Genomic DNA, 21,544 nt, shown 5'->3' with positions numbered 1-21,544 from the left:
TATAAGATGTTTCTATACAAAAGTTCATAATCTAAAGTAAATTTTCAGCTTTACAGTAGTTAATTTCATCATTTATACCATCAAATACTTAAAGAAACAGATAATCCTTCGTCCACGAAAGAACGTAGTAGTGAGTACCAGAAGAAATAAGTTTGCCAGATCACACTGAAAATGCAGCGTAACCCGGTAGCTCCTGCATTCCATTGATACTTCTAACTAGAAATTTTGCAGTACAATTTCCTTTTTTTTTCTCAAGCGAATAGAACTTGTCCAACATAGCAAAAGACAACGATGGATTATTCAGGAGTTCCCTCGGCATTGCTTCAGCGCCTAGGAACTGCCATTTTATTGAACGGCCATGACAATCAACCTTCCACCACCATGAACTACACAAGAAGAAAATTGTCCCTAAAAAATCTTTCTTTTTATTTTTTTTTTACTCGAGCAGCAGCGAACTCTACTCATCGGTGACACATCCTCTTGATGCAGGGGACACCAGCTTGATGTACTGCAATAGTAAACAAATTAGAGCGATGTTCAGTAAAGGTCAATACTGTGTGACAAGGAATGTTAATGTGGTAAGTATATGAAGTACCTTCCAAAGCGCTCCACGGGTAGCCTTGTGTGGCGGCGGAGTCCATTTCCTCCGTCTTTCTTCCAGCTGCGCTTCAGTCAGTTCAACATCAATTACTCTCTTCGCAACATCGATGGTGATTACGTCACCGTTCTGAACAAGACCAACTGGACCTCCTTCCTGAAAAATAGTCACATTGTAAACAACATGAACAAAAACAATCCTTGCTACGGTTATCTTTCCCCAAGCTGGAAGTGTAGCGAGGAAAACCAATTTGAATGGCCACAGGAAAACTAGCAGAATGTTACACATCAAAGGTTAACCCAAAACCAAAACCAATGCTAGAGTACTACAATGCAGTACCTGTGCTTCGGGACATATGTGGCCTACAACAAATCCATGTGACCCTCCAGAAAATCTACCGTCAGTCAGCAGTGCGCACTCCTGTAGTGAAGTTTGAATGCAAGTTTAACATTGAGCAGCTGTCACACCGAAAGTTATCAAACATACAGAAGAAAGCAGGATAACTACCTTCCCAAGGCCAGCACCCATTATTGCACTAGTTGGAGTCAACATTTCAGGCATCCCCGGCCCACCTTTTGGTCCTTCTCCTCGTATCACCACTACCTTGCCCTGTTGTAATTGCATGTCAAAAGAATAATTCATCACAAGACTAAATGGTTGATCCAGTGAACTAGTGTATTCCCTTATCAAGAGCATAAAAGGCAATATTGACAGAGCAAATTGGTTTTGAAAAACAAGTAAATTGGCTACCATATCGACTGGAATAAAAGCAAGTTAAATATTCAAATATAAGTTCAATCAGTAGCAAAGAAAATTTGCAATTGCACTGGTAAATTTCAAGACGATAATTGTCACACACTCGCACATGTATATCGTCATTTCCTATGTCCAAACATATATATCTGCACTAAATGTGCACCAGGATCAGGGTATGACTTCGTCAGTAGCATTCGCATAAATGATTCACACAGTTATTCATTTCAGTCTCAGGAACTGTGTTCTAAGCAAAAGTTCATATATTTTGGCCAAAACTTGGAGAATTGGTATATCAGGCCTCTGGGATAGCAAAAGGTATCCCAATTGCACCTTTTGGATTATCAGCTTAGAAAATTAACCATGCATATTACCTTGAAATTAGCTGGGTTTTCTGATATAGCTGCAATCATAGATTCTTCACCCTCAAATACTAGTGCAGGGCCTGTCGTTTGATCAAACAATAGTTAGATTTCACACATGATGAGGGCTCACAGGATTTGGGAATGGAAGCAGCAAAAGGCACCTGAGAAAAACAGCCCCTCTTTGCCAGTTATTTTTGCTACAGAACCTTCCGGTGCAAGATTGCCATAGAGTATTTGTATATGACCAGTTGATTTGATTGGATTGTCCAGGGGTCTTATTATTTGCTGAAAGAACAATTAAAATATGTAAAAGCTACTATATAAAGAGCTATAGATAATAAGGCAAAGTAATTTAGGGTTGAGCCTTACCTGTCCTTCAGACAGAGGAGGGAAGATTTTAGCATTTTCAGCTAGAGTTTTCCCAGTGACTAAAGATGGAAAACAATGAAGCTGTTAGTACCCAAACAAAGGAGCTTCTACACATCATTATGAATGGTAATTGACTGCACACACCTGTCATACAATCACCATCAAGAAGCTCTTGCTCCAGAAGATAATGAATTACAGCAGGTGTCCCACCAATCTGCAATGTGTGAACACAATTTTTTGTTTGAACTTCACATAAGCAGTAATTGCTGAAATGGGCAGACCTATTAAGAAACGAATGAAATGAAACCAAGTAAATATTTCTAGCATCAAGTATTTACCTTATGCAGATCCTCCATGACATATTTGCCACTAGGCTTAAGGTCCGCAAGGAAAGGGACTTGGTCACTAACCTTCTGAAAATCATCAAGGGTTAACTGCAGACCTACAGACCTGAAAGAAGAAAAACAATTAGGTTTGTCTATCCAAGACATTAGAAAGCAGGCAAGAGGAAGATAACCCACCTAGCAATAGCAATTAAATGCAGTACAGCATTAGTAGACCCACCAAGTGCCATGACAATAACCATAGCGTTCCGCAACGATTTCTCAGTGATAATGTCTTTAGGCTTCAGATCCATCTTTAACAATTCTAAGAGATACTTCCCAGCGAGACGGCACTCCTCTAGCTTTAGTGGGTCTTCAGCAGGGGTTGAAGAACTTCAGAAAATAAAACACAGAGCACAACTGGTATTCAATTTCTGAACTCAGAACAAATTGTTATGCAGCCTAAAAAGCAAACGCGATAAGGTTCCAGGATATTGTTTGCACCTGTACGGAAGGCTCATGCCCATAGTCTCAATAGCTGATGCCATTGTGTTAGCTGTGTACATACCACCACATGCACCTGCTCCTGGGCATGAGTTGCGGAGAACATTCTTTCTTTCCTCTTCGCTTATTGATCCGGTAACAAATTCTCCATAGCACTGCACACCATAGCAAGACAAAAGTAAGAATAAGCTGCATACTGCTCCATTAGAAAGCACTAGCAGATCAAGAAGCAGAGTACCTGGAAAGCAGATACTATGTCATAAGAATTGCCCTGAAAGTGACCAGGCTGCATGAAAAGAAAGTCTGTCAGGAATTCTTCAGCAAAAAAAATGAATGCAATTCAGAACTGGCATAAATTTGCCATGTTCTATCACTGGTTAGTGACTCGAAACCCACTATTAAAGTAAAATGCCAGTCCACAAACATGGTGCTAACTATACTGAACTGTTTTCTAGCATAAACCACTTCATATTTCGTAATTTAATATGCATTGAACTTCTTTATTATATCTGGCATTAACATCTTCAAATTACTTGAAATATCATTACAATCCTACAACAACTGAACAGGGATGAATTACCTTAATGGTTCCACCATATATCATGATACTTGGTCGGTTAAGTCGCCCCATTGCCATTATTGTTCCTGGCATCTGCAATGCATAGGACCATTAAATTCTAATGCAACAAAGATCTAAATGTGCACAGTTATCTCACAAACTTTCATCATGTAAAAGGTGTCATGGCTAAATTGAAGTACATAAAGCTACTACAAAATTTGGTTATGTTATATTCTTGAAGAGAATACTGAAGCATGAAACACATCTCCAAAATTACCTAGCTTCAAAACCAGGCTACACATTTGACTGAACGCACAGGGATAGTGTTTTTTTTTTTCATCACTACATGAGTTTGTCCAAGCGAATAACATAAATCAGAACCAATTCAGACGAAATCCCCAAATTTTGAAACAAGTACGGAACAAAACGATATCGAGGTCTTCATTTGGCACTTTGATGATAGCACTGTCTTTTATTTTATTTTTTTAACAAAGACTGCATTTTTAATTGCACCCAGGAATCAAACTAGCAGGGTGGAATGAGAAATGGACGAAAGATGCAGTTTTTGTTGCTTTTTTTCTTTCTAGCACGGATCGAGCAAAAAAAGGAGGGAAGTGGGAGAACGATACTGACGTTCTTGTCGCATCCAGGAATGGAGATGTTGGCGTCGTAGTGCTGAGCGCCCATGACGGTCTCGATGCTGTCGGCGATGAGGTCGCGCGACTGGAGGCTGTAGCACATGCCCCGGGTGCCCATGGAGATGGCGTCGCTGACCCCGACGGTGTTGAAGCGGAACCCCACCATGCCGGCCTCGCGGACGCCGTCCCGGACGGCCTCGGCGAGGCGGAGCAGGTGCATGTTGCAGGTGTTGCCCTCATACCAGACGGAGGAGACGCCGACCTGCGGCTTGCGGAGGTCGGCGTCGGTGAGGCCGACGCCGTAGAGCACGGCCTGCGACGCCCCCTGCGACTTGGGCTCGGTGATGCGCGCGCTGTACTTGTTGAGCTTGGGCCCGTCGGAGACGGCGGTGGCGCGGACGCGCGCGAGGCGGTGGCGGCGGCCGGAGGTGGAGGCCGGCGCCGGAAGGGAGGGGGATGTCAGCGCAAGCGACTGCATGGCGGCGGCGGAGGAGGTCCAAAAGCGAAGGTTTTTAGGGTTTTGGGGTGGCGATGGAGACGGAGATGGATGGGATATCGATGGGAACAACACAACTGGAGGCTGCGGCGGCGCGAGGAAGCCGACGAAGCCAGGAGTGTGTGTGTGCGCCTCGATTGAAATGTTCTTTAATTTTTACTGTCAAGAACCAAAAAAAAATTGCCTTTTTTCTCTGTTGTTTGATTAGCTCCAGATGTCAGGATAAACTAAATTGTTGTCCAGGATAAACTGTGTTCTGGTTATCATGGACTTGAAGATGAAACTGTGTATTTGCTTTTGCAGGCGCACATTGAAGACTCGTAGGATTAAAACTGAAGAACACCTAACATGCCCATTTGTAATTTATTTATGGATCCATTCGCAAAAAGTTTGAGCATTACAGCCAGCTTGTATAAAAGAAATAATGTGATGACTAGACTGATATACTATAAAACAGTCGGTGATATGATGAAGATAGTGCGCCGGAGAAGTTCAGTTAACTCTGAAACGATTGCATCTAGCTATCGTAATCTTTGCCTTTTCACTGGAAGATCAAAAACATGAGTATCATCACATCATCCTTTGGTTGCATCGGTCAAATATTTTGATTGCTGAAGTTTAGCAAATATTTTATAGATTGATTGCTGAAGTTAAACAAAAATATTTAAATAAAGTGTCTGAGCCCAGGTTCGAACTAGGGACCTTTAGTGTGTGAGACTAACGTGATAACCAACTACACCACCCAGACCAACTGACTGTATTTTGAAAACATAGATATTTGAACGTTTTACATATGTCCTTTTGCATTAAATTTCATTATCTAATTTTTATCTTAATGTGATTGTTTTCCAAATGACTCCATAAGTAAAAATAATCTTTCGCTCATAATGGAATTAATTTAGATGGATTAAAGCAATTAATCAAACATAGCCTAAATGCAGAAAATGGGCCAACACCAGTTGTACTGTAGCCCAAGACAGAAAGAACATGGCCCCATGAACAAGCGAAAGGCCCAAGACAGTTCTTCTAGTGCCTCCTCCACTCTTCTTCTCCGTTTCGTTCCGTTCCGTTCCGTTCCAATCAACCGTGAAGAAGAGCAACCAACGAGACGAAGCTTGGGGAAGATGGGCCCAATCCCAAGGTCGTCGACCGACAGGATAGTCCGGCGTACGGCGATGATCGGCGCCGCCACCGCTGCCTACTTCCTCCTCACCGCCGACTACGGCCCCGACTACCCCAACCCGGTAATTTCTTGTAAATGCTTTATTACTCCACTGTACCAGCGCAGTCGCTAACTAGAGTATGCGTGTTAGTGTTCTTGCACAAAATTTGTGGATTTCGTTGTGAAATTACAAAACTGCATATGCTCAGTTCATGGGATGCTCATGCCTGAATGCATGATTAAATTCAACATGAGTGTATTGCATACATACTGAAGAGTGAAGAGGGATATTGATTAAGCCTGGTGTTTTCAAAGTGTTGTTAAGATCAAAGTTGGTGCTGATATATCAAAGCCCCCTGCCCCCTGGGTATGTATGTATGTATGTATGCAGATTAGGAAGGCCATCGAAGCATCACCGCAGTATGTGAAGGACCTGTCTATCTTCCAGTATGGCACAAGGAAGAAGAACCAACAAGATTCTTCAGAAGCCAAAGAGTAGTTCATGTAGGAAACTCTTTGCACTGCAGTCACTGGATAATGGCGTAAGTCAGTATCGTACTACCATGTTGTTGTACCGAATGTCAGTCACTGTCTGCATCCCCTGCTTGTTGATTAGTGCTCACTCATTCTAAAAAGACTTATTTTTAAGTCAACTCGTATAAGATTCAGATGTTTGCATTGCAATGCTGCTTATTGACGTGTTGAGTTCATACGAAAGTGAGTAGTACTGCGAAAGATCTCAACTGCATGTCTCATATATACCCGTACCAGATTAGTTTGAAGATTAAAATGTTTTTTATTTTTCAAACCACAATTTGACCTCCTACTTTCTAAAATCACAATACATTTATCTCTTACTTTACCAAACTTTAATACAATAATTCCTAAAAATAGAATCTTTACGGGACAAATGATATGAGCTAAAAATAAGCCTTCTGGGGGTACCATTAGTATCCATCTCTGCCCTAAAATATAATTTATCTAGTTAAAAATATTTTATTATAGGACGAGGGTAGTTATAACTTATAAGATAGACTCTGCAGATGTAAGCTAAACTCTGGATTTATAACTTTTTTCTTCTCTCTTCCTACGTAAATAGGGAGTATTTCGTTCGCTTCAAAATATAGTATCAGTTATTTCAATTAGACATCACCTAACAGTACAAGTCTAAACAGTACAATCATACTACTATATTACTATATTTTAAAAAGGAGGAGTACTTATCTCTAATGAATCATGAATGAATAAACAGGTGGCCTTTTCCCTTTTCCTTTGAACCAGAATGCAAGGTCAACCAGTTGAGTACTTTTCCATTTCAAACTTTCTCTTTGGTGATCTAGAAAAAGAATTGGGTTCTTTTCTCTCAAATCATGTCCTCTTTGTTTCACACGGAAGAGCCTCTTTGAAACACATGATTAGAAAAATGTAGAAACAGACAAACGTATAGGCTTAACACGAATGTAACTATATAAGTATAAAAAACATGATTGAAATACACAATAACGATGGCTTATATGAATTAAAAGAGCTTGGTGGACTCAAAGGGAAGTTTCAACGAAAGTTTCTATGAAGTTAGACTTTGTGCTAATTTTTCTCCATAATCTTCTTGTCTTGAGCTTAGAAATTTCTTAGGATCGTTGAAGACACAATCCTTTAATTCGTTTAAAAGTACCAAATAAGGATTTTATTCTATAGGATTTAAATCCCTAACACATAGAAAACAATTCTATAGTATTCAGATCCTATAATTTTGAAGTGAAAATTTTCTGTAGGATTTAAAACCTATAAATTTCCTTTATTTCTTCGTATAAATCAAAAGGGTCAACGGATAATGTAATTTAAAATTAGTGAGGGTGTTATTTATAATATATCCGAATTTATGTGGAGAACCCCTCGAACTCTTGTCGCAATTTTGGCACGACCCCTCTCGCCCTCGCCCTCCTCTCCGGTCTCCTCGCCCGCCGCCGCCGCCTCTTGCCTCGCCGTGCACTGCACAGCCCAAGATGTGGGGCAGCGCCGATGGTGGCACGCCGGAGGTCACCCTGGAGACATCCATGGGCGCCTTCACCATCGAGGTACTTCTGCTGCCATCTCTCGGTCATCTCCTCCTCTCTCTAGCTTCGTCGGATTCCAGAGGTTCTTGCTCCTTCCTTATGCTCCCCCTTTCTTCGGTCATGGCAGATGTACTACAAGCACGCCCCCAAGACCTGCAGGAACTTCGTCGAGCTCGCCCGCCGCGGCTACTACGACGGCGTCATCTTCCACCGCATCATCAAGGTCCCTCCTTTTCCCCTCCTCCGGCGACTCCCTTGCTGCTTGGGTTCATTTGATTCGATTAGGTTTCCTTTACTGTTTTCGTTTTTGTTTTTTTGTTTACTGCGGTGTAGGATTTCATCGTGCAAGGAGGGGATCCCACTGGCACCGGCAGAGGTGGCGAATCCATCTACGGGTGAGACATGTGTCTTGTTTTCCTTCCTCCTCTGAGTTGAAATTTCGTTGCAGACTTTAGCACTCGACTGCTACCTCATTACCATCAAACTATGATGCATAATATTGCATTTTAAGGCGTTGAGATAATTAGTGCCTATAGTGTATGTATCAGCATTAGGTACCGATCGATGGATGGTATCATTGTTGTTTGGCCTCCTGTGGTGTCCTTTTGTGGGAAAGCAGCTAGATTTATTATTCCTGTCCATATTCTGTGCACTTTATTTGGGGCTTTGTTTGGATCCTTACTGATATTAGTGTTCTTGCCATCTTTACAGATCAAAGTTTGAGGATGAGATTAGGCCAGAATTGAAGCACACTGGCGCTGGAATTCTGTCAATGGCCAACGCTGGTCCAAATACAAATGGAAGCCAGTTTTTCATTACTCTTGCACCTTGTCAGTCACTTGACGGTGAGCCTACTGTTCTTTCATTGTTGCTCCTGTTCTACATTTATGCTTTCGCTTGTTTGCTATTTATGAATGTACTTTATATTGCCCTGGAAATCTGGACTCTGGAGTTCACTCAAAGGTTTAATCAGCGATGTTTTTCGGATTGTAACCTAAAAACTTGTCAATTAGATTACTGCAAGGTTTTTTTTATTAGATTTTGAATGTTGAGAAAGAATCAAGTTGAACTGGCTTTTGAAGAGCCTTATGTAAAATTACTCGAGTACAATGACAATGAGCGTTGATTCTTCAAAACCTTTGATGGGTTTCAGAGACTATATTTCTTCTGTATTTTGATTATTGGTAATTTGAGTGCTTTCGTGTTACTGTGTGATGCAACTCTCCAGGAGTTTTTTTAGATAAACTGTGCAGGAGTTATGCTAACAGCATAACTATATTTCTTCCTGTGATTGCTGTCACATTGGGAGATTCTGCCACACAGGATGCTGATGCTTACATCTGGTTTTGAGATCATAGTTCACACTCTGGATTGCTTTTATTAATCCGTTCTTTTGGAACTTTCCACATCTATAGTTATGGTTACATGTTCAGGAATTAATATGATTTTACTTTTCCAGGTAAGCATACAATATTTGGGAGAGTATGCAGAGGAATGGAAATTGTCAAGCGCCTTGGGAGTGTCCAAACAGACAAAAGTGATAGGTAACACCAAAACTATATCCCATGGCTGTACATATCACATGACATCCCACATACCCTCTGATTTATCGTAACGGAGACTGGAGCGAGTGCAATGGCCAACTGGGTAGCATCAGGAAGCAAGGATTTGGAGTGATGAGTGTCGGTGCCAGTAGATTTGGTTATAGGATCGATTCATCAAGGTATAGAGTAATGGGAGTTTTGGTTGAGGGTGAACGATGGGATGGAGATAGCCATGTCATTGTCGTGTGTAACAATCCACATATGCCTATTACATTGAAAGGGCAAATGGTCAGTATGCATTTTCCACTTGATTCTTATACCACTTTGTTTTCTTTGTTGATTCAGGCCCATCCATGAAGTGAAAATCCTGCGGACTGTGGTCAAAGATTGAAGCATGTACGGAATCTGCTTGGCGTCACTCATGATTTCTGATATTTGGTTGTAGCTGTTTCCTGCTTGATTCCGTGCTTATGTAATGGCATCGTTACATCGTTTTGAAGAAGAGAAAAAAGCACTACTTCGTTTTTAGCTAGTCATGAATCGTGATGTCCCAGTTAGCAATGTTCAGTGAAGAAGTGGAGATAAACCTTATAAGATATTTCGAGCACATCTGATGTACTGCTATTCTTTATCAGTAAATTATCCACTCCTTCAGCTGATACTCGAGTATATTTAATGGTTGTGTTCTCTTGGTTAATGGAAGATTATATGATGTTTTATAGCTATTTAATGTATAAATGATAAAATTAACTACTATAAATGATGAAATTGACTACTATAAGATTAAAAATTTACTCAATAAGATGAGACGATAAACATATATATATATATATATATATATATATAGCTGTAGCTCCTCCCTTTTATGTCTAAGGTGTAGAAACATTCTCATAACTGTTTCTGCTTCCAGCTAATAAAACATATGAATGATACAACTATATATATATATATATGGAGTTTGTATTTTCTGTTGAAAAAGAGCATAAATATGTATGAAAGTGTTTCTGCATCTTAGGCATGAAGGAAGCAGCTACACCTAATAGAGACTTCTTTTATATACATATACATATATATATATACATACATATATATACATATATATATATATATACACACCATTTAACAGTTCAGAGCTGAGGAATAATCAGGTTAAATCAACGCTGACATTTTACGTGTTTTTTACTTCTTTTTCCACCATCGTTCAAGGTATTAAGGTCCACGATTTTGCTCTGCTTTTTTGGATGTTCAAAACGTTAACGACCCAAGCCTACCAAATAATCAGAGAGTTCCAGTTTACTGGCCATATGGTGGAGCTTAGGTCATTAATGCGCACGAAAAAATTGGGGGAATTACGAAAACATGCTACACGGTATGTATGTTTTGTATGTAGTAGAAGATATATAGTGAACTAATATGCTCAACGTTTTGAGAGTTTTCGGGTTTGACTTTGTGAAAATTGAAAATGGCCAGGATCATCCTTATGTTTTTTACAAGGACGAGCAAAACAACTTATTAACGATTTAAAAATAATTTACAAACAAAATTTTTATATCTGATCTTAGCAATCTAAAAGAAAAAACAAAATACAATAGAAAAACCCCCTAAAATCAACTTTAATTTAAGTTTTAAAATTTACATTTTAGCTTATAACCATAGGCATAACTGCACAAGTAAAAGGATGGAGAGCGACATGATTTGTGACAGGCAGGGTAAGTAAGAACCATCATTTTGACAGCAGATGAGCACATACATGTAAATCATCACAGAGAGTTGAAATGCCGCCTGTCAATTGATTCTAGTAGTTTTTCTCAGTTCTGTTTTTCTGCATATACAACAAGGGCTTGCTCCTCTTTTGCTTGTTTCTAACATGGCAACTAAAGCCATCATATTCATAACCTACACATGGGGTACAGCTCTACGAATCAAACTCTATAAGCATTCCCCCATGAATAATCTTACATTTGCTACAGGTCAAGTGTAACCAGAGAATTGCCGTCAGATGGCACACAAGTGCTCTTATCCACTGTGGGTGTCCACAAATGAGACACCCAGTGGAGGCCTGCAAGCATCGAATTCTCTCAAGGCATCAATGGTGTGTCTCGAGCTACAGTGGGTCAGTGTTTCCCACATCAGTGGAGCATGCCGACTCCCCCTTGGTCATCGGCTTATGTGCCCATTTGCTTCAGCTCTTCCAGAAGAGGAGACAGGTGAACTCACACCATTCATCATTATTTGAGCCTGCTGAACTTCCCCCACTGCGGCATTGGCTGCTAGCACCGGCTGATTATCTCTGTCTACCGCGGAATCTACTCTCTGTGTTTTCAGATCTGCGAGGTCTGCTGCCTGATTGTCGCCGAAATCTTGCTTATTGTTATTGGAACATGGCTCTTCCGGTAACAGCTCCAACCGCCTCAGTGCTGGCGCATCCCCATCACAATACCTGCGCCACATGTTTCTGTATGCAGATTCCAGACCACCTGTGAAGTTCTCTCCATCACATACTGGTGATTTCAGCATCAGCCCTCGGAGGCTCATTCTCAATTCTTGCAAGGCAGTAACATCTGCCGCCAAATCCAATGCTAAGCTAACATATTCATCCTCAGATTTTGCAACCAGCCTCCCCAGCCCTGCACGAATAACAGCTAATGTCAACCAAGTTCAACTGTGTAAAGAAAGGACAGATGCAACAGCTAGAATCATGGCTCCAGTCATCAAGTTCATATGTATCATTCCATGGTAGATATAATTAAAATTGAAAATGGACGGTACAATAGTGCAAGTTTTTTCTGAGTTCTACACATGGACATGGTCCCCCTTGTTTCAGCTTGGGTTTTTAAGCCATTTATTCAGCCCCATCTTTTCGCTAATTATAAGCATAACAAACAGCTTATTAATGATTAAAAATAATTTGTGCGTAAAACTTCTATATGTATTCTTAGTGATCTAAAAGCAAAGGGTGAAAATAAATTACGTTGAAAAAGCCCCAAAATCAACTTTGAAATTAAAGTTTTAAAATTCAAATTTTGGCTTATAAGCATAAGCATAGGATACAAGATGGGGGGCTCAGCTTTTATGGTTTATAAGCCGGTGGCTTTTAAGCCTTAAGGGTGGAGTTCTAACTCTAATCAAGATAAAGTCGAAAAAAGCTACTCAAACCAATTGTGCAAGAGTGGCTTATGGCTTTAAAAAAGTCTAACCAAAAAAGCTGCTTGTTTGTTAATTTGGACTTCGGTTTGGCTTTATGTGCCAGCTAATACACCCACATAAGGGAAGAAAACCAGTCGATCAACAAAAAACATGTAAATAAAACTGCACAGCAATTCAATCTATTGGTACAGCAGAGTTAGGAAACACGTACCAACTTTAGTGAGCAGACTAACACCAACATTATGAGCATGTACTGAGCCAGCCATAGTAACACATGGAACACCCATGTATAGAGATTCGCATGTTGTGGTAGTTCCAGCATATGGAAACGTATCCAGGCTGAAAAGGAACAGACCAAAGTTCAGACAGGCATTCAGAGAAACATGGATAAAGCAGCAAAATGCATCTTCATGGGACATGCTAAGGATTTGCAAAGAACAATGTAAAATATCTAGTAGAATGGATCTACTCATTACATAACAATGCTTAAACATGGCCAAAAAGATGTTTCACAATATCTCACCTGATGTCCATTAGGGAATATGCTTGCATGTGATCATGGTTGAGATGGATAAGTGGCAGCAAGTCAACTCGTAATGGCTCCAAACCCAAATCCTGAAGTGCTGATAGGAATTTCTGTCGAATATTGTCACAGCAGAATGGTTTGCACTTAACCACAAGACGGGAGTTAGGAACCGCGCATAAAATTTTGGCCCAAACTTGCAATACTTTTGGTGTAATCTGCAAAAGGAAAAATCAATAAATAGTGATCCAGCAAAAACAAACTGATAAATCAAGTTTTATGTGTCACCTTTGCTAGATTATTAAAGCTCCCAAACGTGATGAAGCCATTTAAAATTGCTGGAGTGGGACAAACAGGCCCAGCTTCTGGGGAAGGACTGTAACAAAGAAAGCTTTCAGGAAGACGCACCAACTCTTCAACATGCCTGCGGATAATTCATATTTCATAATTGTCATCATTGTGTTCTAGATGTATGGGAATAAAAGTGCATGCCAGAATAGCTATCGCCAAAATAAAAGCAGATGGCTTACTTTTGAACTGTATTAGGTGGGTCAGCCAATGAATCTGTTATTCGGTAGTCAATTGTTGGCAAACCTGTCGTATTAGGGTAACCAATCCAAGTAACCTGGGTGGAGAATTCAAGTTAAAGAAGCCCCTGTCAGCTCAGTAACCAGATAATTAATTTTTAGGAGAATCAGATGATCATTTATGATTGGATCCTTGGATAGTTTCATTGACCAGAGTGAAAAGGAATCAGTCATGTTACAAGGTCAGAAGAAGTTTGCAGTATAAATCATATGGATAAAAATCACTTGTCCAAACAGTTGAAATTGATTAAAGCGATATTTTTTTCTTTCCTCGAACGCGCAGGAGAGTTGTGTGCCATGCTATGAAAGAAAGAAAACCAAAAGTGCATCACAACTTTTTATGGGTCATGGGGGCACAAAGGTACCTGAATAGGAGCAGGCCTGCATGCCATTGTTCCTAACTTGTTATTTGCCGTATGACCAGTAAGTTCCACAAGTATGTCCACTTTATCCTCTCTTACCAAGCTAGCAACCTTCTTTTCATCAATACCATATATATCTCTCCACAATCCACCTTTTTTTAATACCTTATCCTTGAATCGAAGGGTCTTGGCATCTGCCTAAATAATTTTCAATTGAATAAATATGAATGAAAAGTGATTAAAAGAACATCAAAGAACAAGTATGTAAATGATACAGGGGGGCCAGGGACCTTCCTGTACTCAATATATTGAAAGCCTAGGTACTTGAACAGATTGTAGAAAAATAAGGGCTAATTTCTTTGTACTAGTAGGAAAATCATGCAGGTTGGAAAATAACTAGTTACTAATATGAACAACTCTAGGTCCACTTGTCAACCTCAACTTGGATGATTTCCAATTACAAATCCTCTATCGCTGAGCTAACCTTTCTTGGGCGTTTTCAGAATATAACACTTATAAATGAGCAATTGAGTGGTATATCCTGACATTTGATGTAGCCTAGTGGCATATCCTGGAAAATAGGTACAGTTCACTATCCTAAGTGTGTTTTCAAAAGGAATAGTTTTTGCATACATACTTTAGACCTTAATGGGGCAAGGCAGTCCAAACAAGTTTTTTGGGTCGGAATATGAAAGAAAAATAACTAACAAGAAAAAGGAAGGACTATATCTACCTTCACAACACCAGAGTACACAACCACCTTGTAATTTGAGTAGTCATGGTGTGTAAGGGGAGCTTCAATGAAGTATGACACAGAGTGAGTAAAGTAATCAGGAGACACATAACCAATGACCAGTGGACGATCAGCAACTTTCGAGTTATCCCAAGTAGTATACTGTGGATATAATTTCAGGAAGCGCTTTCCCCACTCCCTGCAAAACATAAAATACAATGATTAGTTGAGAAATCTTAACACATACAAGCAGAAAAACATTCGAACGAAATATAACTGCCTATTGTGAAGAAGTGCTCTGTGACCTGTGAGCTTGATAAAGTTTGTCATCAGAACCCTCATCAATATAATTCAATGCAAGCAAACGATTCTGCAGAACAAGTTATATTGTAAGTTTGCCTCAAGGAGAGAATAACTATTCAGTTGGATGTTAAAAATATAAATCGCAGCTCTTCCATAAATTATAGAAGAGCAACAAAACAGATACAATAGGCACGCAATAGGATTAAAATAAATTATTAATATGTAATGGGACTATTGTCTATTTATATGATGAACAAACATTTATATATTTGGATCCCAGTTTGCCACTAAATGGGGAAGTGTAGTTAGTAGCGGTACCTGCTTGAATAAATTTAATTCTCCATGTAACACGTTAAAAATCGAAAAGACGATTTAATAAACAAGATCTAGGACAAAGAAAGTACCTGACCAGCATTTCGTGAATCAGGATCAATGTGAAGGCATCTCTCATAAGCTTGTACAGCTAAAGTAATACTTCCTGCATCTCTGTAAAGAACACCTATGATGAAAGCAGTGATGAATTGTCAGTTATGTATCTAAGTCTCATCCTAGTTATCAAAAAGGACATTATGCAAACCAATGAATTGCTTATTAGTGATTATATAGCTCTTACAAGTCTTAGCTTATGCTGTTTCAAATGACAACATAGAATTTTAGAGGCTCTAACGCTGCTGGTTAATTAAACATTACCCAGGTTATTGTATGCTTCAGCATAGGTGGGATTTGCCAAGATGGCCTTCTGAATCATGGTTGAAGCAGCATCCATCTTTCCCTAATATGAAGAACAACACGTTCAATAAGCTAAAATGTGATATGAACAAACCATTCCAATGGAAATTGTGCAAGACAGATAGCAGAGGGACATGCCTGGACAGTATAGACAACTCCAAGGTTATTTAATGACTGGGAGAAATTTGGCTTAATTGACAAGGCCATCTACAACAGAAGAGAAGACAAATAAATAAATCTACTCTGCGACGATCTGCACATAGTGCATACTGCATAATTAATCCCACTTACTTGATAACATTCAACAGCTTTGTCAAGATTATCTCTGTCCTTGTATATTACTCCCAGATTGTTGCATGCCTCAGCACAGCGAGGATTGAAATGCAGAGCAAGCTCGTAAAAAACAATAGCCTTTGGAACACAGAAATAGAGTGTCAGCAAAAGAGTGGATAGACATGCAAAAGAATATTAAAGAAATTTTCTTACGACTGACCATTTCAAAATTCAACATTTCACCATATGCGACACCGAGATTATACATAGCATCAGCATAGTGCCAATTGTAGAACAGAGCTTTCTTGTAGTATGCCACACCTTGATTAATGTCACCTTCAATTTTTACCTGTAAAAATGTTAAATGATAAGAGAAAAATACAATAGAATTATTTTAATAAATTACCATCACCAAATGCAGTGCCCAGTGCTAACAATTCTTAATGTATACCAAAGTAATACATTAAGAAAGTATTTGCAGATGAAACAAAAAAAAAAACACAGTAGACAATGAACATTAGGTGCAGATCTTGATTCATATGATGAAGGTCATTCTAAGTTGCTATGCTCACAGTTAAAAGTGAGCAGACAAGCAATGAACAAAAATTAGAGTTATCATGTGCTTTTCTCATTAAAGGTGAGATTGAGGGTGAGTGAAATAGAATAACAATAAGAAGAAGAAGAATATCACACAAAAGGAGGTATCTCATTAGTGACTGATAAATTAAGTATTAGCTGTTGCAACCTTGAAAAAATGGATTAATATGATTTTTTAAAGCAAATTTTAGATAGATTTTTTTTTGCAAAAACACACCGTTTAGCAATTTGTGAAGCGTGCTCACAAGAAATAAGAAGACTTTTTCTCCTATCATCCAGTAACAACAGAGCCTAACTCATATGTTTGAGACAGCTTTCAAATCACCATCTAAACCAGGGTTTCTGTCACAGATAAAATGTCAGGCATGACTGCTAATATAATGGAGAAGCGATTGTAACCATTAGAATTACACTGGACACCAAACAATGTGATGATTTGGTTTAAATAAAAAGGAACAACACCCACACCTTTGTACCCAAGTCGGTTAGCGCTATTGCCATGTTATTCTTGGCAATCTCAAAGTTGGGGGAAATAGTCAAGCACCTGGGACACAGTCATACAGCAAAGCCAACATTACATTTCAACATGAGTACTAAGGGAATCAGCATAATTTTAATGAAATTAAACCTTACCTCTCATAGCAAGCAATTGCTGCTTCTAGCTCTCCACGGTTCTTGTAAATAACTCCCATGTTGCAGTAAGCTTCAGCATATAATGGCCTCTCCAAAGCAGCTTTCTCATAACAAGTAAGAGCCAAATCAAATTGCATCATCTCCGAATAAACCACGCCGAGGTTGTAATAAGCAGGCTGCATAAAACAGAATAATACATAAAAACCTTAAATGGGGAACAGAAACAAAATAACAGTGATTCTTGATATAAATTAGAGTTGGCGATGGTACCGCATAGTGGCTGTCAACTTCCAAAGCTTCACAATATTTTTGAATCCCATCCTCTGTATTACCTGCAAGCTTCAAGCTAGTTCCAAGATCGGTCAACACAATAGCAAGAAACTCCGCGGCAGGTTTGTAGGAAGGATCTGCACTTCGGGCTTTTTGATAAGCCTGTTACAATCTCTCCATCAGAACATTTATCGATAAATACATCACGTATAAATATAGTAACCACATTGAAATTCCTAGCCTTTTCAAGAGAGAGATATTTTGGAGTGCCCAATTGCTTTAGCCTTATGCATTAGATTGGTTAGGACTTTTACCCTCCCCACCAAATATTAGGGATCACTATTCTCCAAGGGGCGAAAGTTGTTACTCTTTTGTAGCTGTGGCAAGCCTTGGTTTGTTCAAATGCGATCTCTATCCACCAGCTAGACATTAATTCCTTGCACAAAATTCTACAGTGCTAATAAGCATGCCATGGTGGTAATAACAACTCTTCAGCTGGAAAAGTCATGAGTATCCATCAACTATTTATCTCCTGTATGGTATGGTTGATCAAGAACCTATCAAACTAGTTGGTTCTGCTTCGAGTTACAGTTCTTGGACATGAACAACCCAAGATATAACTTGGTCTTAAAAATAAGTCTACAATACCACCCCTCAGAAATCAGAACTTGAATGCAAGTCTCATTCCCTGGTATTTTGGGGAGTGCAAGGCACACGGCTGAAAGATTGTGTTTTTCAGCAGCACAATAATGAAGGGGGTTTACTTCAATAATTAGTATATTTGAGGTCGTAAAAACCACAGACAACATCTGAGATTTCTAGTGTCCACGATAATGAGTGAGCCAACAGTAAGAACAGGGAATGCACATGAAGAATCTTACACATACCTCTGCAGCTTCAACCAAGTGACCCTCATCTTTGTATATCATCCCACAATGCGTGAGAGCACACGCATTCGCAGGGTCGATCTTGACAACCTGTGAGAAGCACTCGATGGCCTGCATCGGTTGGCTCTGTGCCTGGAGGCAAATCCCTTTCCCAATAAGGGCCTCCACATCGGCTCCATCCTTCTCAAGAACATTGTTGTATAACTGGAGCGCTTCAGCAAATTTGTTGCGGGAGCGGAGGATGCCGGCATACCGCAAGGTGTCCTTCACGTCCGACTGATGCTTTGCAGGGACAGCACCACCGTTAAGTTCAGCAACCACGCCGTTGCTCTCCCTCCCTTCGGTGGAGTCCATCCCTGGTCGCCCCATGGTAGAGAAATTCACCTACTTCTATCTTTATCTTTTCTGCAGAAATAATGTAGCAACGATCAATATAGAATGGCTCCGTAGGTTTGACATTTCAGTTGCGAATATTAGCGTGAAGGAACCGCGTCAAACAAAAAAAGGAGAAAATTTTGGAGCCAAATGAGCGTAAAGACTACGAAAAAGACGCGGCTTTGGGCTATCACCGAATTGCGTAAAAGCCGCAGCTTTTCAGTAAAAACTCGGGGGGAAAGAACACAAGATTGCAAATTCCAAAACCCTAGGCGGAAGAAAACACGAACTTTTTTTTTTGTTTTGGCAAACAACAACTTAGCAGAACAACCCCAAAAGAATACAAGAACTAAAAATTGACAGGAAAAGCGGGAGCGTTAAGCGTTTGCAACGCAAGGGAACTCTTCCAGCTCAAGAAGCAAGAACCATAATGCCACAGCGGCTGGGAAGCAGGACGGGCGAGGTAGGGTAGGGAGGAGCTCACATTGGGTTGGCGGCAGTCCAGCGGCGCAAAGATCATGGCGCGGCAGAGGCAGCCCCCGCCGCCACGCCGCGGCGAGGGGAGGGGAGGGGACACTACCCCTCCGTGACGCCGCAGGTGCCCCGCCGCGCCGCGAGGGTTCCGACGGCGGCGAGGGTTTCGGGAGGAGGAGGAGGAGAAAGAGGAAAAATTTTGGTGTTTAGGCCCCTCCGTTTATTCCTTTTTTTCCTTTTCTGGATTTTTCCCTGATCTTCTTTACGGTTTCATCGTGCGCTCGCTTTGATTGATGAGGCGAGCGAGCTGCCTTTTGTACTGCGCTGCTGTTGCTGTGGTGGACGCAGCAGCTTTTTTTTATTTTTTTGACACTTTTTTCTGCTATCTTTTGGCTGCCACCCCTCAGTTTTTACTTTATTCCTTTGCTTTCCTTGTGGGAGCAACGATCTGTAATGATTTTAAACAGTCCCCTAATTGCATGACAGAGAGGTTAAGGATAAAATGCTGACGTCTAGCATTGTTTAGCTGTAGCATGTTACTGTTTACTCTGAGAGGTATTTTGGACTAGTCAGAGTATCTTCAACGGTCCCGATAAATTCAGCCCTATTTTCTCCCTGCAGAGCGGGCCTTGTTGCTTTGACAGTTTCATACGTGCAAAAAGTAGTATATGCTAAGATTTTGATTTTGAAGTTGATTTTGTGGGGTTTCATGTTATTTTATGTTACCACGTTAGCTTTTAGAACGGTAAGAATCAGCATATAAAAGTTTTACTTCTAAATTATTTTTAATAGTTATTTACTCAATTTCATATCGCATAACTTTCTAGTTTTATCTATATTCATCCATTAATAAGTGTATGTAATTTGTATATGTTTGTATTCATTGACACTTATATAAATTTAGACAAAGTTATTAAGTCTTGTATTATAAAACATAGCGAATAGCACATCTTTTCGCGTATGCTTACTAAGGTTCCAAGTGTAATCCACGAAAATTACTTTATATATATATATATATATATATATATATATATATATATATATATATGCAAATAACACAGGGGATTACACATCAGTCTATCCTCCCTTTACTCTTCCTTTCCAAAATATTATGCATTCACTACTTTTTCAATATTATCGTCGTCTTATTTGTACAATGAATATATAACAATGTCTCTTTTATTACCGAGACAATTATGTCTTGCCTTAGCCTATTCATCGCTAAGTGTGTCGACTATCCGTACCATCATACCCTCATGCCTCAAAAGTCAAAATATGCACAACCATTCCATCTCCCCAATCTTCACTCCTTAAATCCTTATACATGCTTCAACAGACGTTCGTTGCTAAGGGCTATGCTACAAACAATGTTATGGCAGATAGGATGTGCCCACACTATCACGCACCATGCGTTCCAAGATCCTAGCAGCATCGCCCTCCTCTAGGTGCTACCCTTGATCCTTGATCTTCTCGTTTGTAGCGTTGTTTACTTGTTTTGGATGTTAAGGCATAGAGGGTGAAACATATCAAAAAAGGACGAATAGTGATCATACCATGTCCTGACCCAATAATTTTAGATGGATTTGGAGCGTATGCAGATGCATAGTGGATTGTTTGATACAGTGTGTATATGCAATCAATACAACACTGTGACATCCATACAACAAGCAACAATGCAAAGATAATTATCACAAGCACTAAATACAACATAACCTTCTTCATCCGTAAGGTTGGGAAAGGGGAGGTGCTAGGAGATGTTTGGGGGAATAGAGATTGCGGAAATATATTTGGCCAATAAGAATGGCAAGTTGGCCCACGGACTTAAGCTTGGCTAATGCGATGGCATGAAGAGTCTACTAGAGCAATGTTTTTTTTTCTAGTGTGGGGATATGCTAGGGTTTTTTCTCCTTTATGAAGAGCTTGGACACAGAGGTGAAGAGGCAATTGAAAATGCTCTAGGAGTAACAATATGGTATACTCCTATTTAACCTCATATATATGCATAGTTTTTACTTATATAGTGATTTTATATATGAAAATATAAACACTTTAGGATTATATGTATGAAACTAGAAACATAGCACCATTCGATATCTACCACAACTCCACAAGAAGCTCACATCTACATATACCTTCAATAATTTTAGTGTGCACCTCAATGCACTGAGCCACCCATTTAGGCCCTATTGGAAATTCATGATTGCGAAAACATGGGAATATGAGAACTATAGGATTTTGAATAGGATTGCGCAACATGGGAAAATACATAAATGACTATAACTGGGC

General features: G+C 39.8%; 3 protein-coding genes and 1 non-coding gene across 4 annotated transcripts; 1 reads left to right on the top strand and 3 right to left on the bottom strand.

Moving 5' to 3' along the window:
• Positions 1 to 135: 135 nt before the first annotated feature.
• LOC102723074 (dihydroxy-acid dehydratase, chloroplastic) lies at positions 136 to 4,711 on the bottom strand. The gene is made up of 14 exons (XM_006659636.3): positions 4,105 to 4,711; positions 3,493 to 3,564; positions 3,151 to 3,198; positions 2,913 to 3,067; positions 2,607 to 2,801; positions 2,424 to 2,535; positions 2,230 to 2,299; positions 2,086 to 2,144; positions 1,878 to 2,001; positions 1,726 to 1,796; positions 1,106 to 1,207; positions 938 to 1,018; positions 596 to 754; positions 136 to 508 (listed from the first exon to the last, which is right to left on the bottom strand). Exons 1-14 carry the CDS (start codon positions 4,585 to 4,587, stop codon positions 458 to 460), a joined length of 1,782 nt encoding a protein of 593 aa, XP_006659699.1. The 5' UTR covers positions 4,588 to 4,711; the 3' UTR covers positions 136 to 457.
• A 568-nt stretch (positions 4,712 to 5,279) lies between these two features.
• On the bottom strand, positions 5,280 to 5,353 carry TRNAV-CAC. Its single transcript has one exon. It is a non-coding gene; the product is annotated as a tRNA-Val (tRNA).
• Positions 5,354 to 7,663: 2,310 nt separating this feature from the next.
• LOC102722791 (peptidyl-prolyl cis-trans isomerase CYP18-2) lies at positions 7,664 to 10,062 on the top strand. Its single transcript, XM_006659635.3, has 6 exons — positions 7,664 to 7,842; positions 7,949 to 8,044; positions 8,155 to 8,216; positions 8,533 to 8,666; positions 9,281 to 9,365; positions 9,711 to 10,062. The coding sequence occupies exons 1-6, from the start codon at positions 7,771 to 7,773 to the stop codon at positions 9,754 to 9,756; spliced, it is 495 nt and encodes a 164-aa protein (XP_006659698.1). The 5' UTR covers positions 7,664 to 7,770; the 3' UTR covers positions 9,757 to 10,062.
• A 973-nt stretch (positions 10,063 to 11,035) lies between these two features.
• LOC102722515 (probable UDP-N-acetylglucosamine--peptide N-acetylglucosaminyltransferase SPINDLY) lies at positions 11,036 to 19,547 on the bottom strand. The gene is made up of 18 exons (XM_006659634.3): positions 19,269 to 19,547; positions 18,410 to 18,814; positions 17,523 to 17,684; positions 17,253 to 17,428; positions 17,088 to 17,163; positions 16,243 to 16,371; positions 16,041 to 16,160; positions 15,888 to 15,956; positions 15,711 to 15,792; positions 15,425 to 15,519; positions 15,023 to 15,087; positions 14,718 to 14,916; positions 13,988 to 14,182; positions 13,566 to 13,660; positions 13,324 to 13,459; positions 13,036 to 13,253; positions 12,724 to 12,851; positions 11,036 to 11,992 (listed from the first exon to the last, which is right to left on the bottom strand). Exons 2-18 carry the CDS (start codon positions 18,776 to 18,778, stop codon positions 11,523 to 11,525), a joined length of 2,784 nt encoding a protein of 927 aa, XP_006659697.1. The 5' UTR covers positions 18,779 to 18,814; positions 19,269 to 19,547; the 3' UTR covers positions 11,036 to 11,522.
• Positions 19,548 to 21,544: the final 1,997 nt, after the last annotated feature.

The sequence above is a fragment of the Oryza brachyantha genome, chromosome 8, assembly GCF_000231095.2.
Source record: "Oryza brachyantha chromosome 8, ObraRS2, whole genome shotgun sequence".
Lineage (NCBI taxonomy): Eukaryota > Viridiplantae > Streptophyta > Magnoliopsida > Poales > Poaceae > Oryza > Oryza brachyantha.
The sequence above is the reverse complement of the archived record's forward strand: the minus strand, read 5'-3'. Positions and strand labels throughout refer to the sequence as shown.

Coding starts and splice junctions, on each gene's coding strand:
- LOC102722515 (XM_006659634.3), bottom strand. CDS start 18,778: ATGGGGCGACCAGGGATGGACTCCACCGAAGGGAGGGAGAGCAACGGC. Junction 15,793..15,887: donor GAGTTGTCTATACTGTCCAG/GCATGTCCCTCT, acceptor TCTTCATATTAG/GGAAAGATGGATGCTGCTTC. Junction 15,520..15,710: donor TGAAGCATACAATAACCTGG/GTAATGTTTAAT, acceptor CTTTCATCATAG/GTGTTCTTTACAGAGATGCA.
- LOC102722791 (XM_006659635.3), top strand. CDS start 7,771: ATGTGGGGCAGCGCCGATGGTGGCACGCCGGAGGTCACCCTGGAGACA. Junction 8,045..8,154: donor TCTTCCACCGCATCATCAAG/GTCCCTCCTTTT, acceptor ACTGCGGTGTAG/GATTTCATCGTGCAAGGAGG. Junction 9,366..9,710: donor CAAACAGACAAAAGTGATAG/GTAACACCAAAA, acceptor TTGTTGATTCAG/GCCCATCCATGAAGTGAAAA.
- LOC102723074 (XM_006659636.3), bottom strand. CDS start 4,587: ATGCAGTCGCTTGCGCTGACATCCCCCTCCCTTCCGGCGCCGGCCTCC. Junction 2,300..2,423: donor TCATGGAGGATCTGCATAAG/GTAAATACTTGA, acceptor CACACATTGCAG/ATTGGTGGGACACCTGCTGT. Junction 1,019..1,105: donor TGGGTGCTGGCCTTGGGAAG/GTAGTTATCCTG, acceptor ACTTCACTACAG/GAGTGCGCACTGCTGACTGA.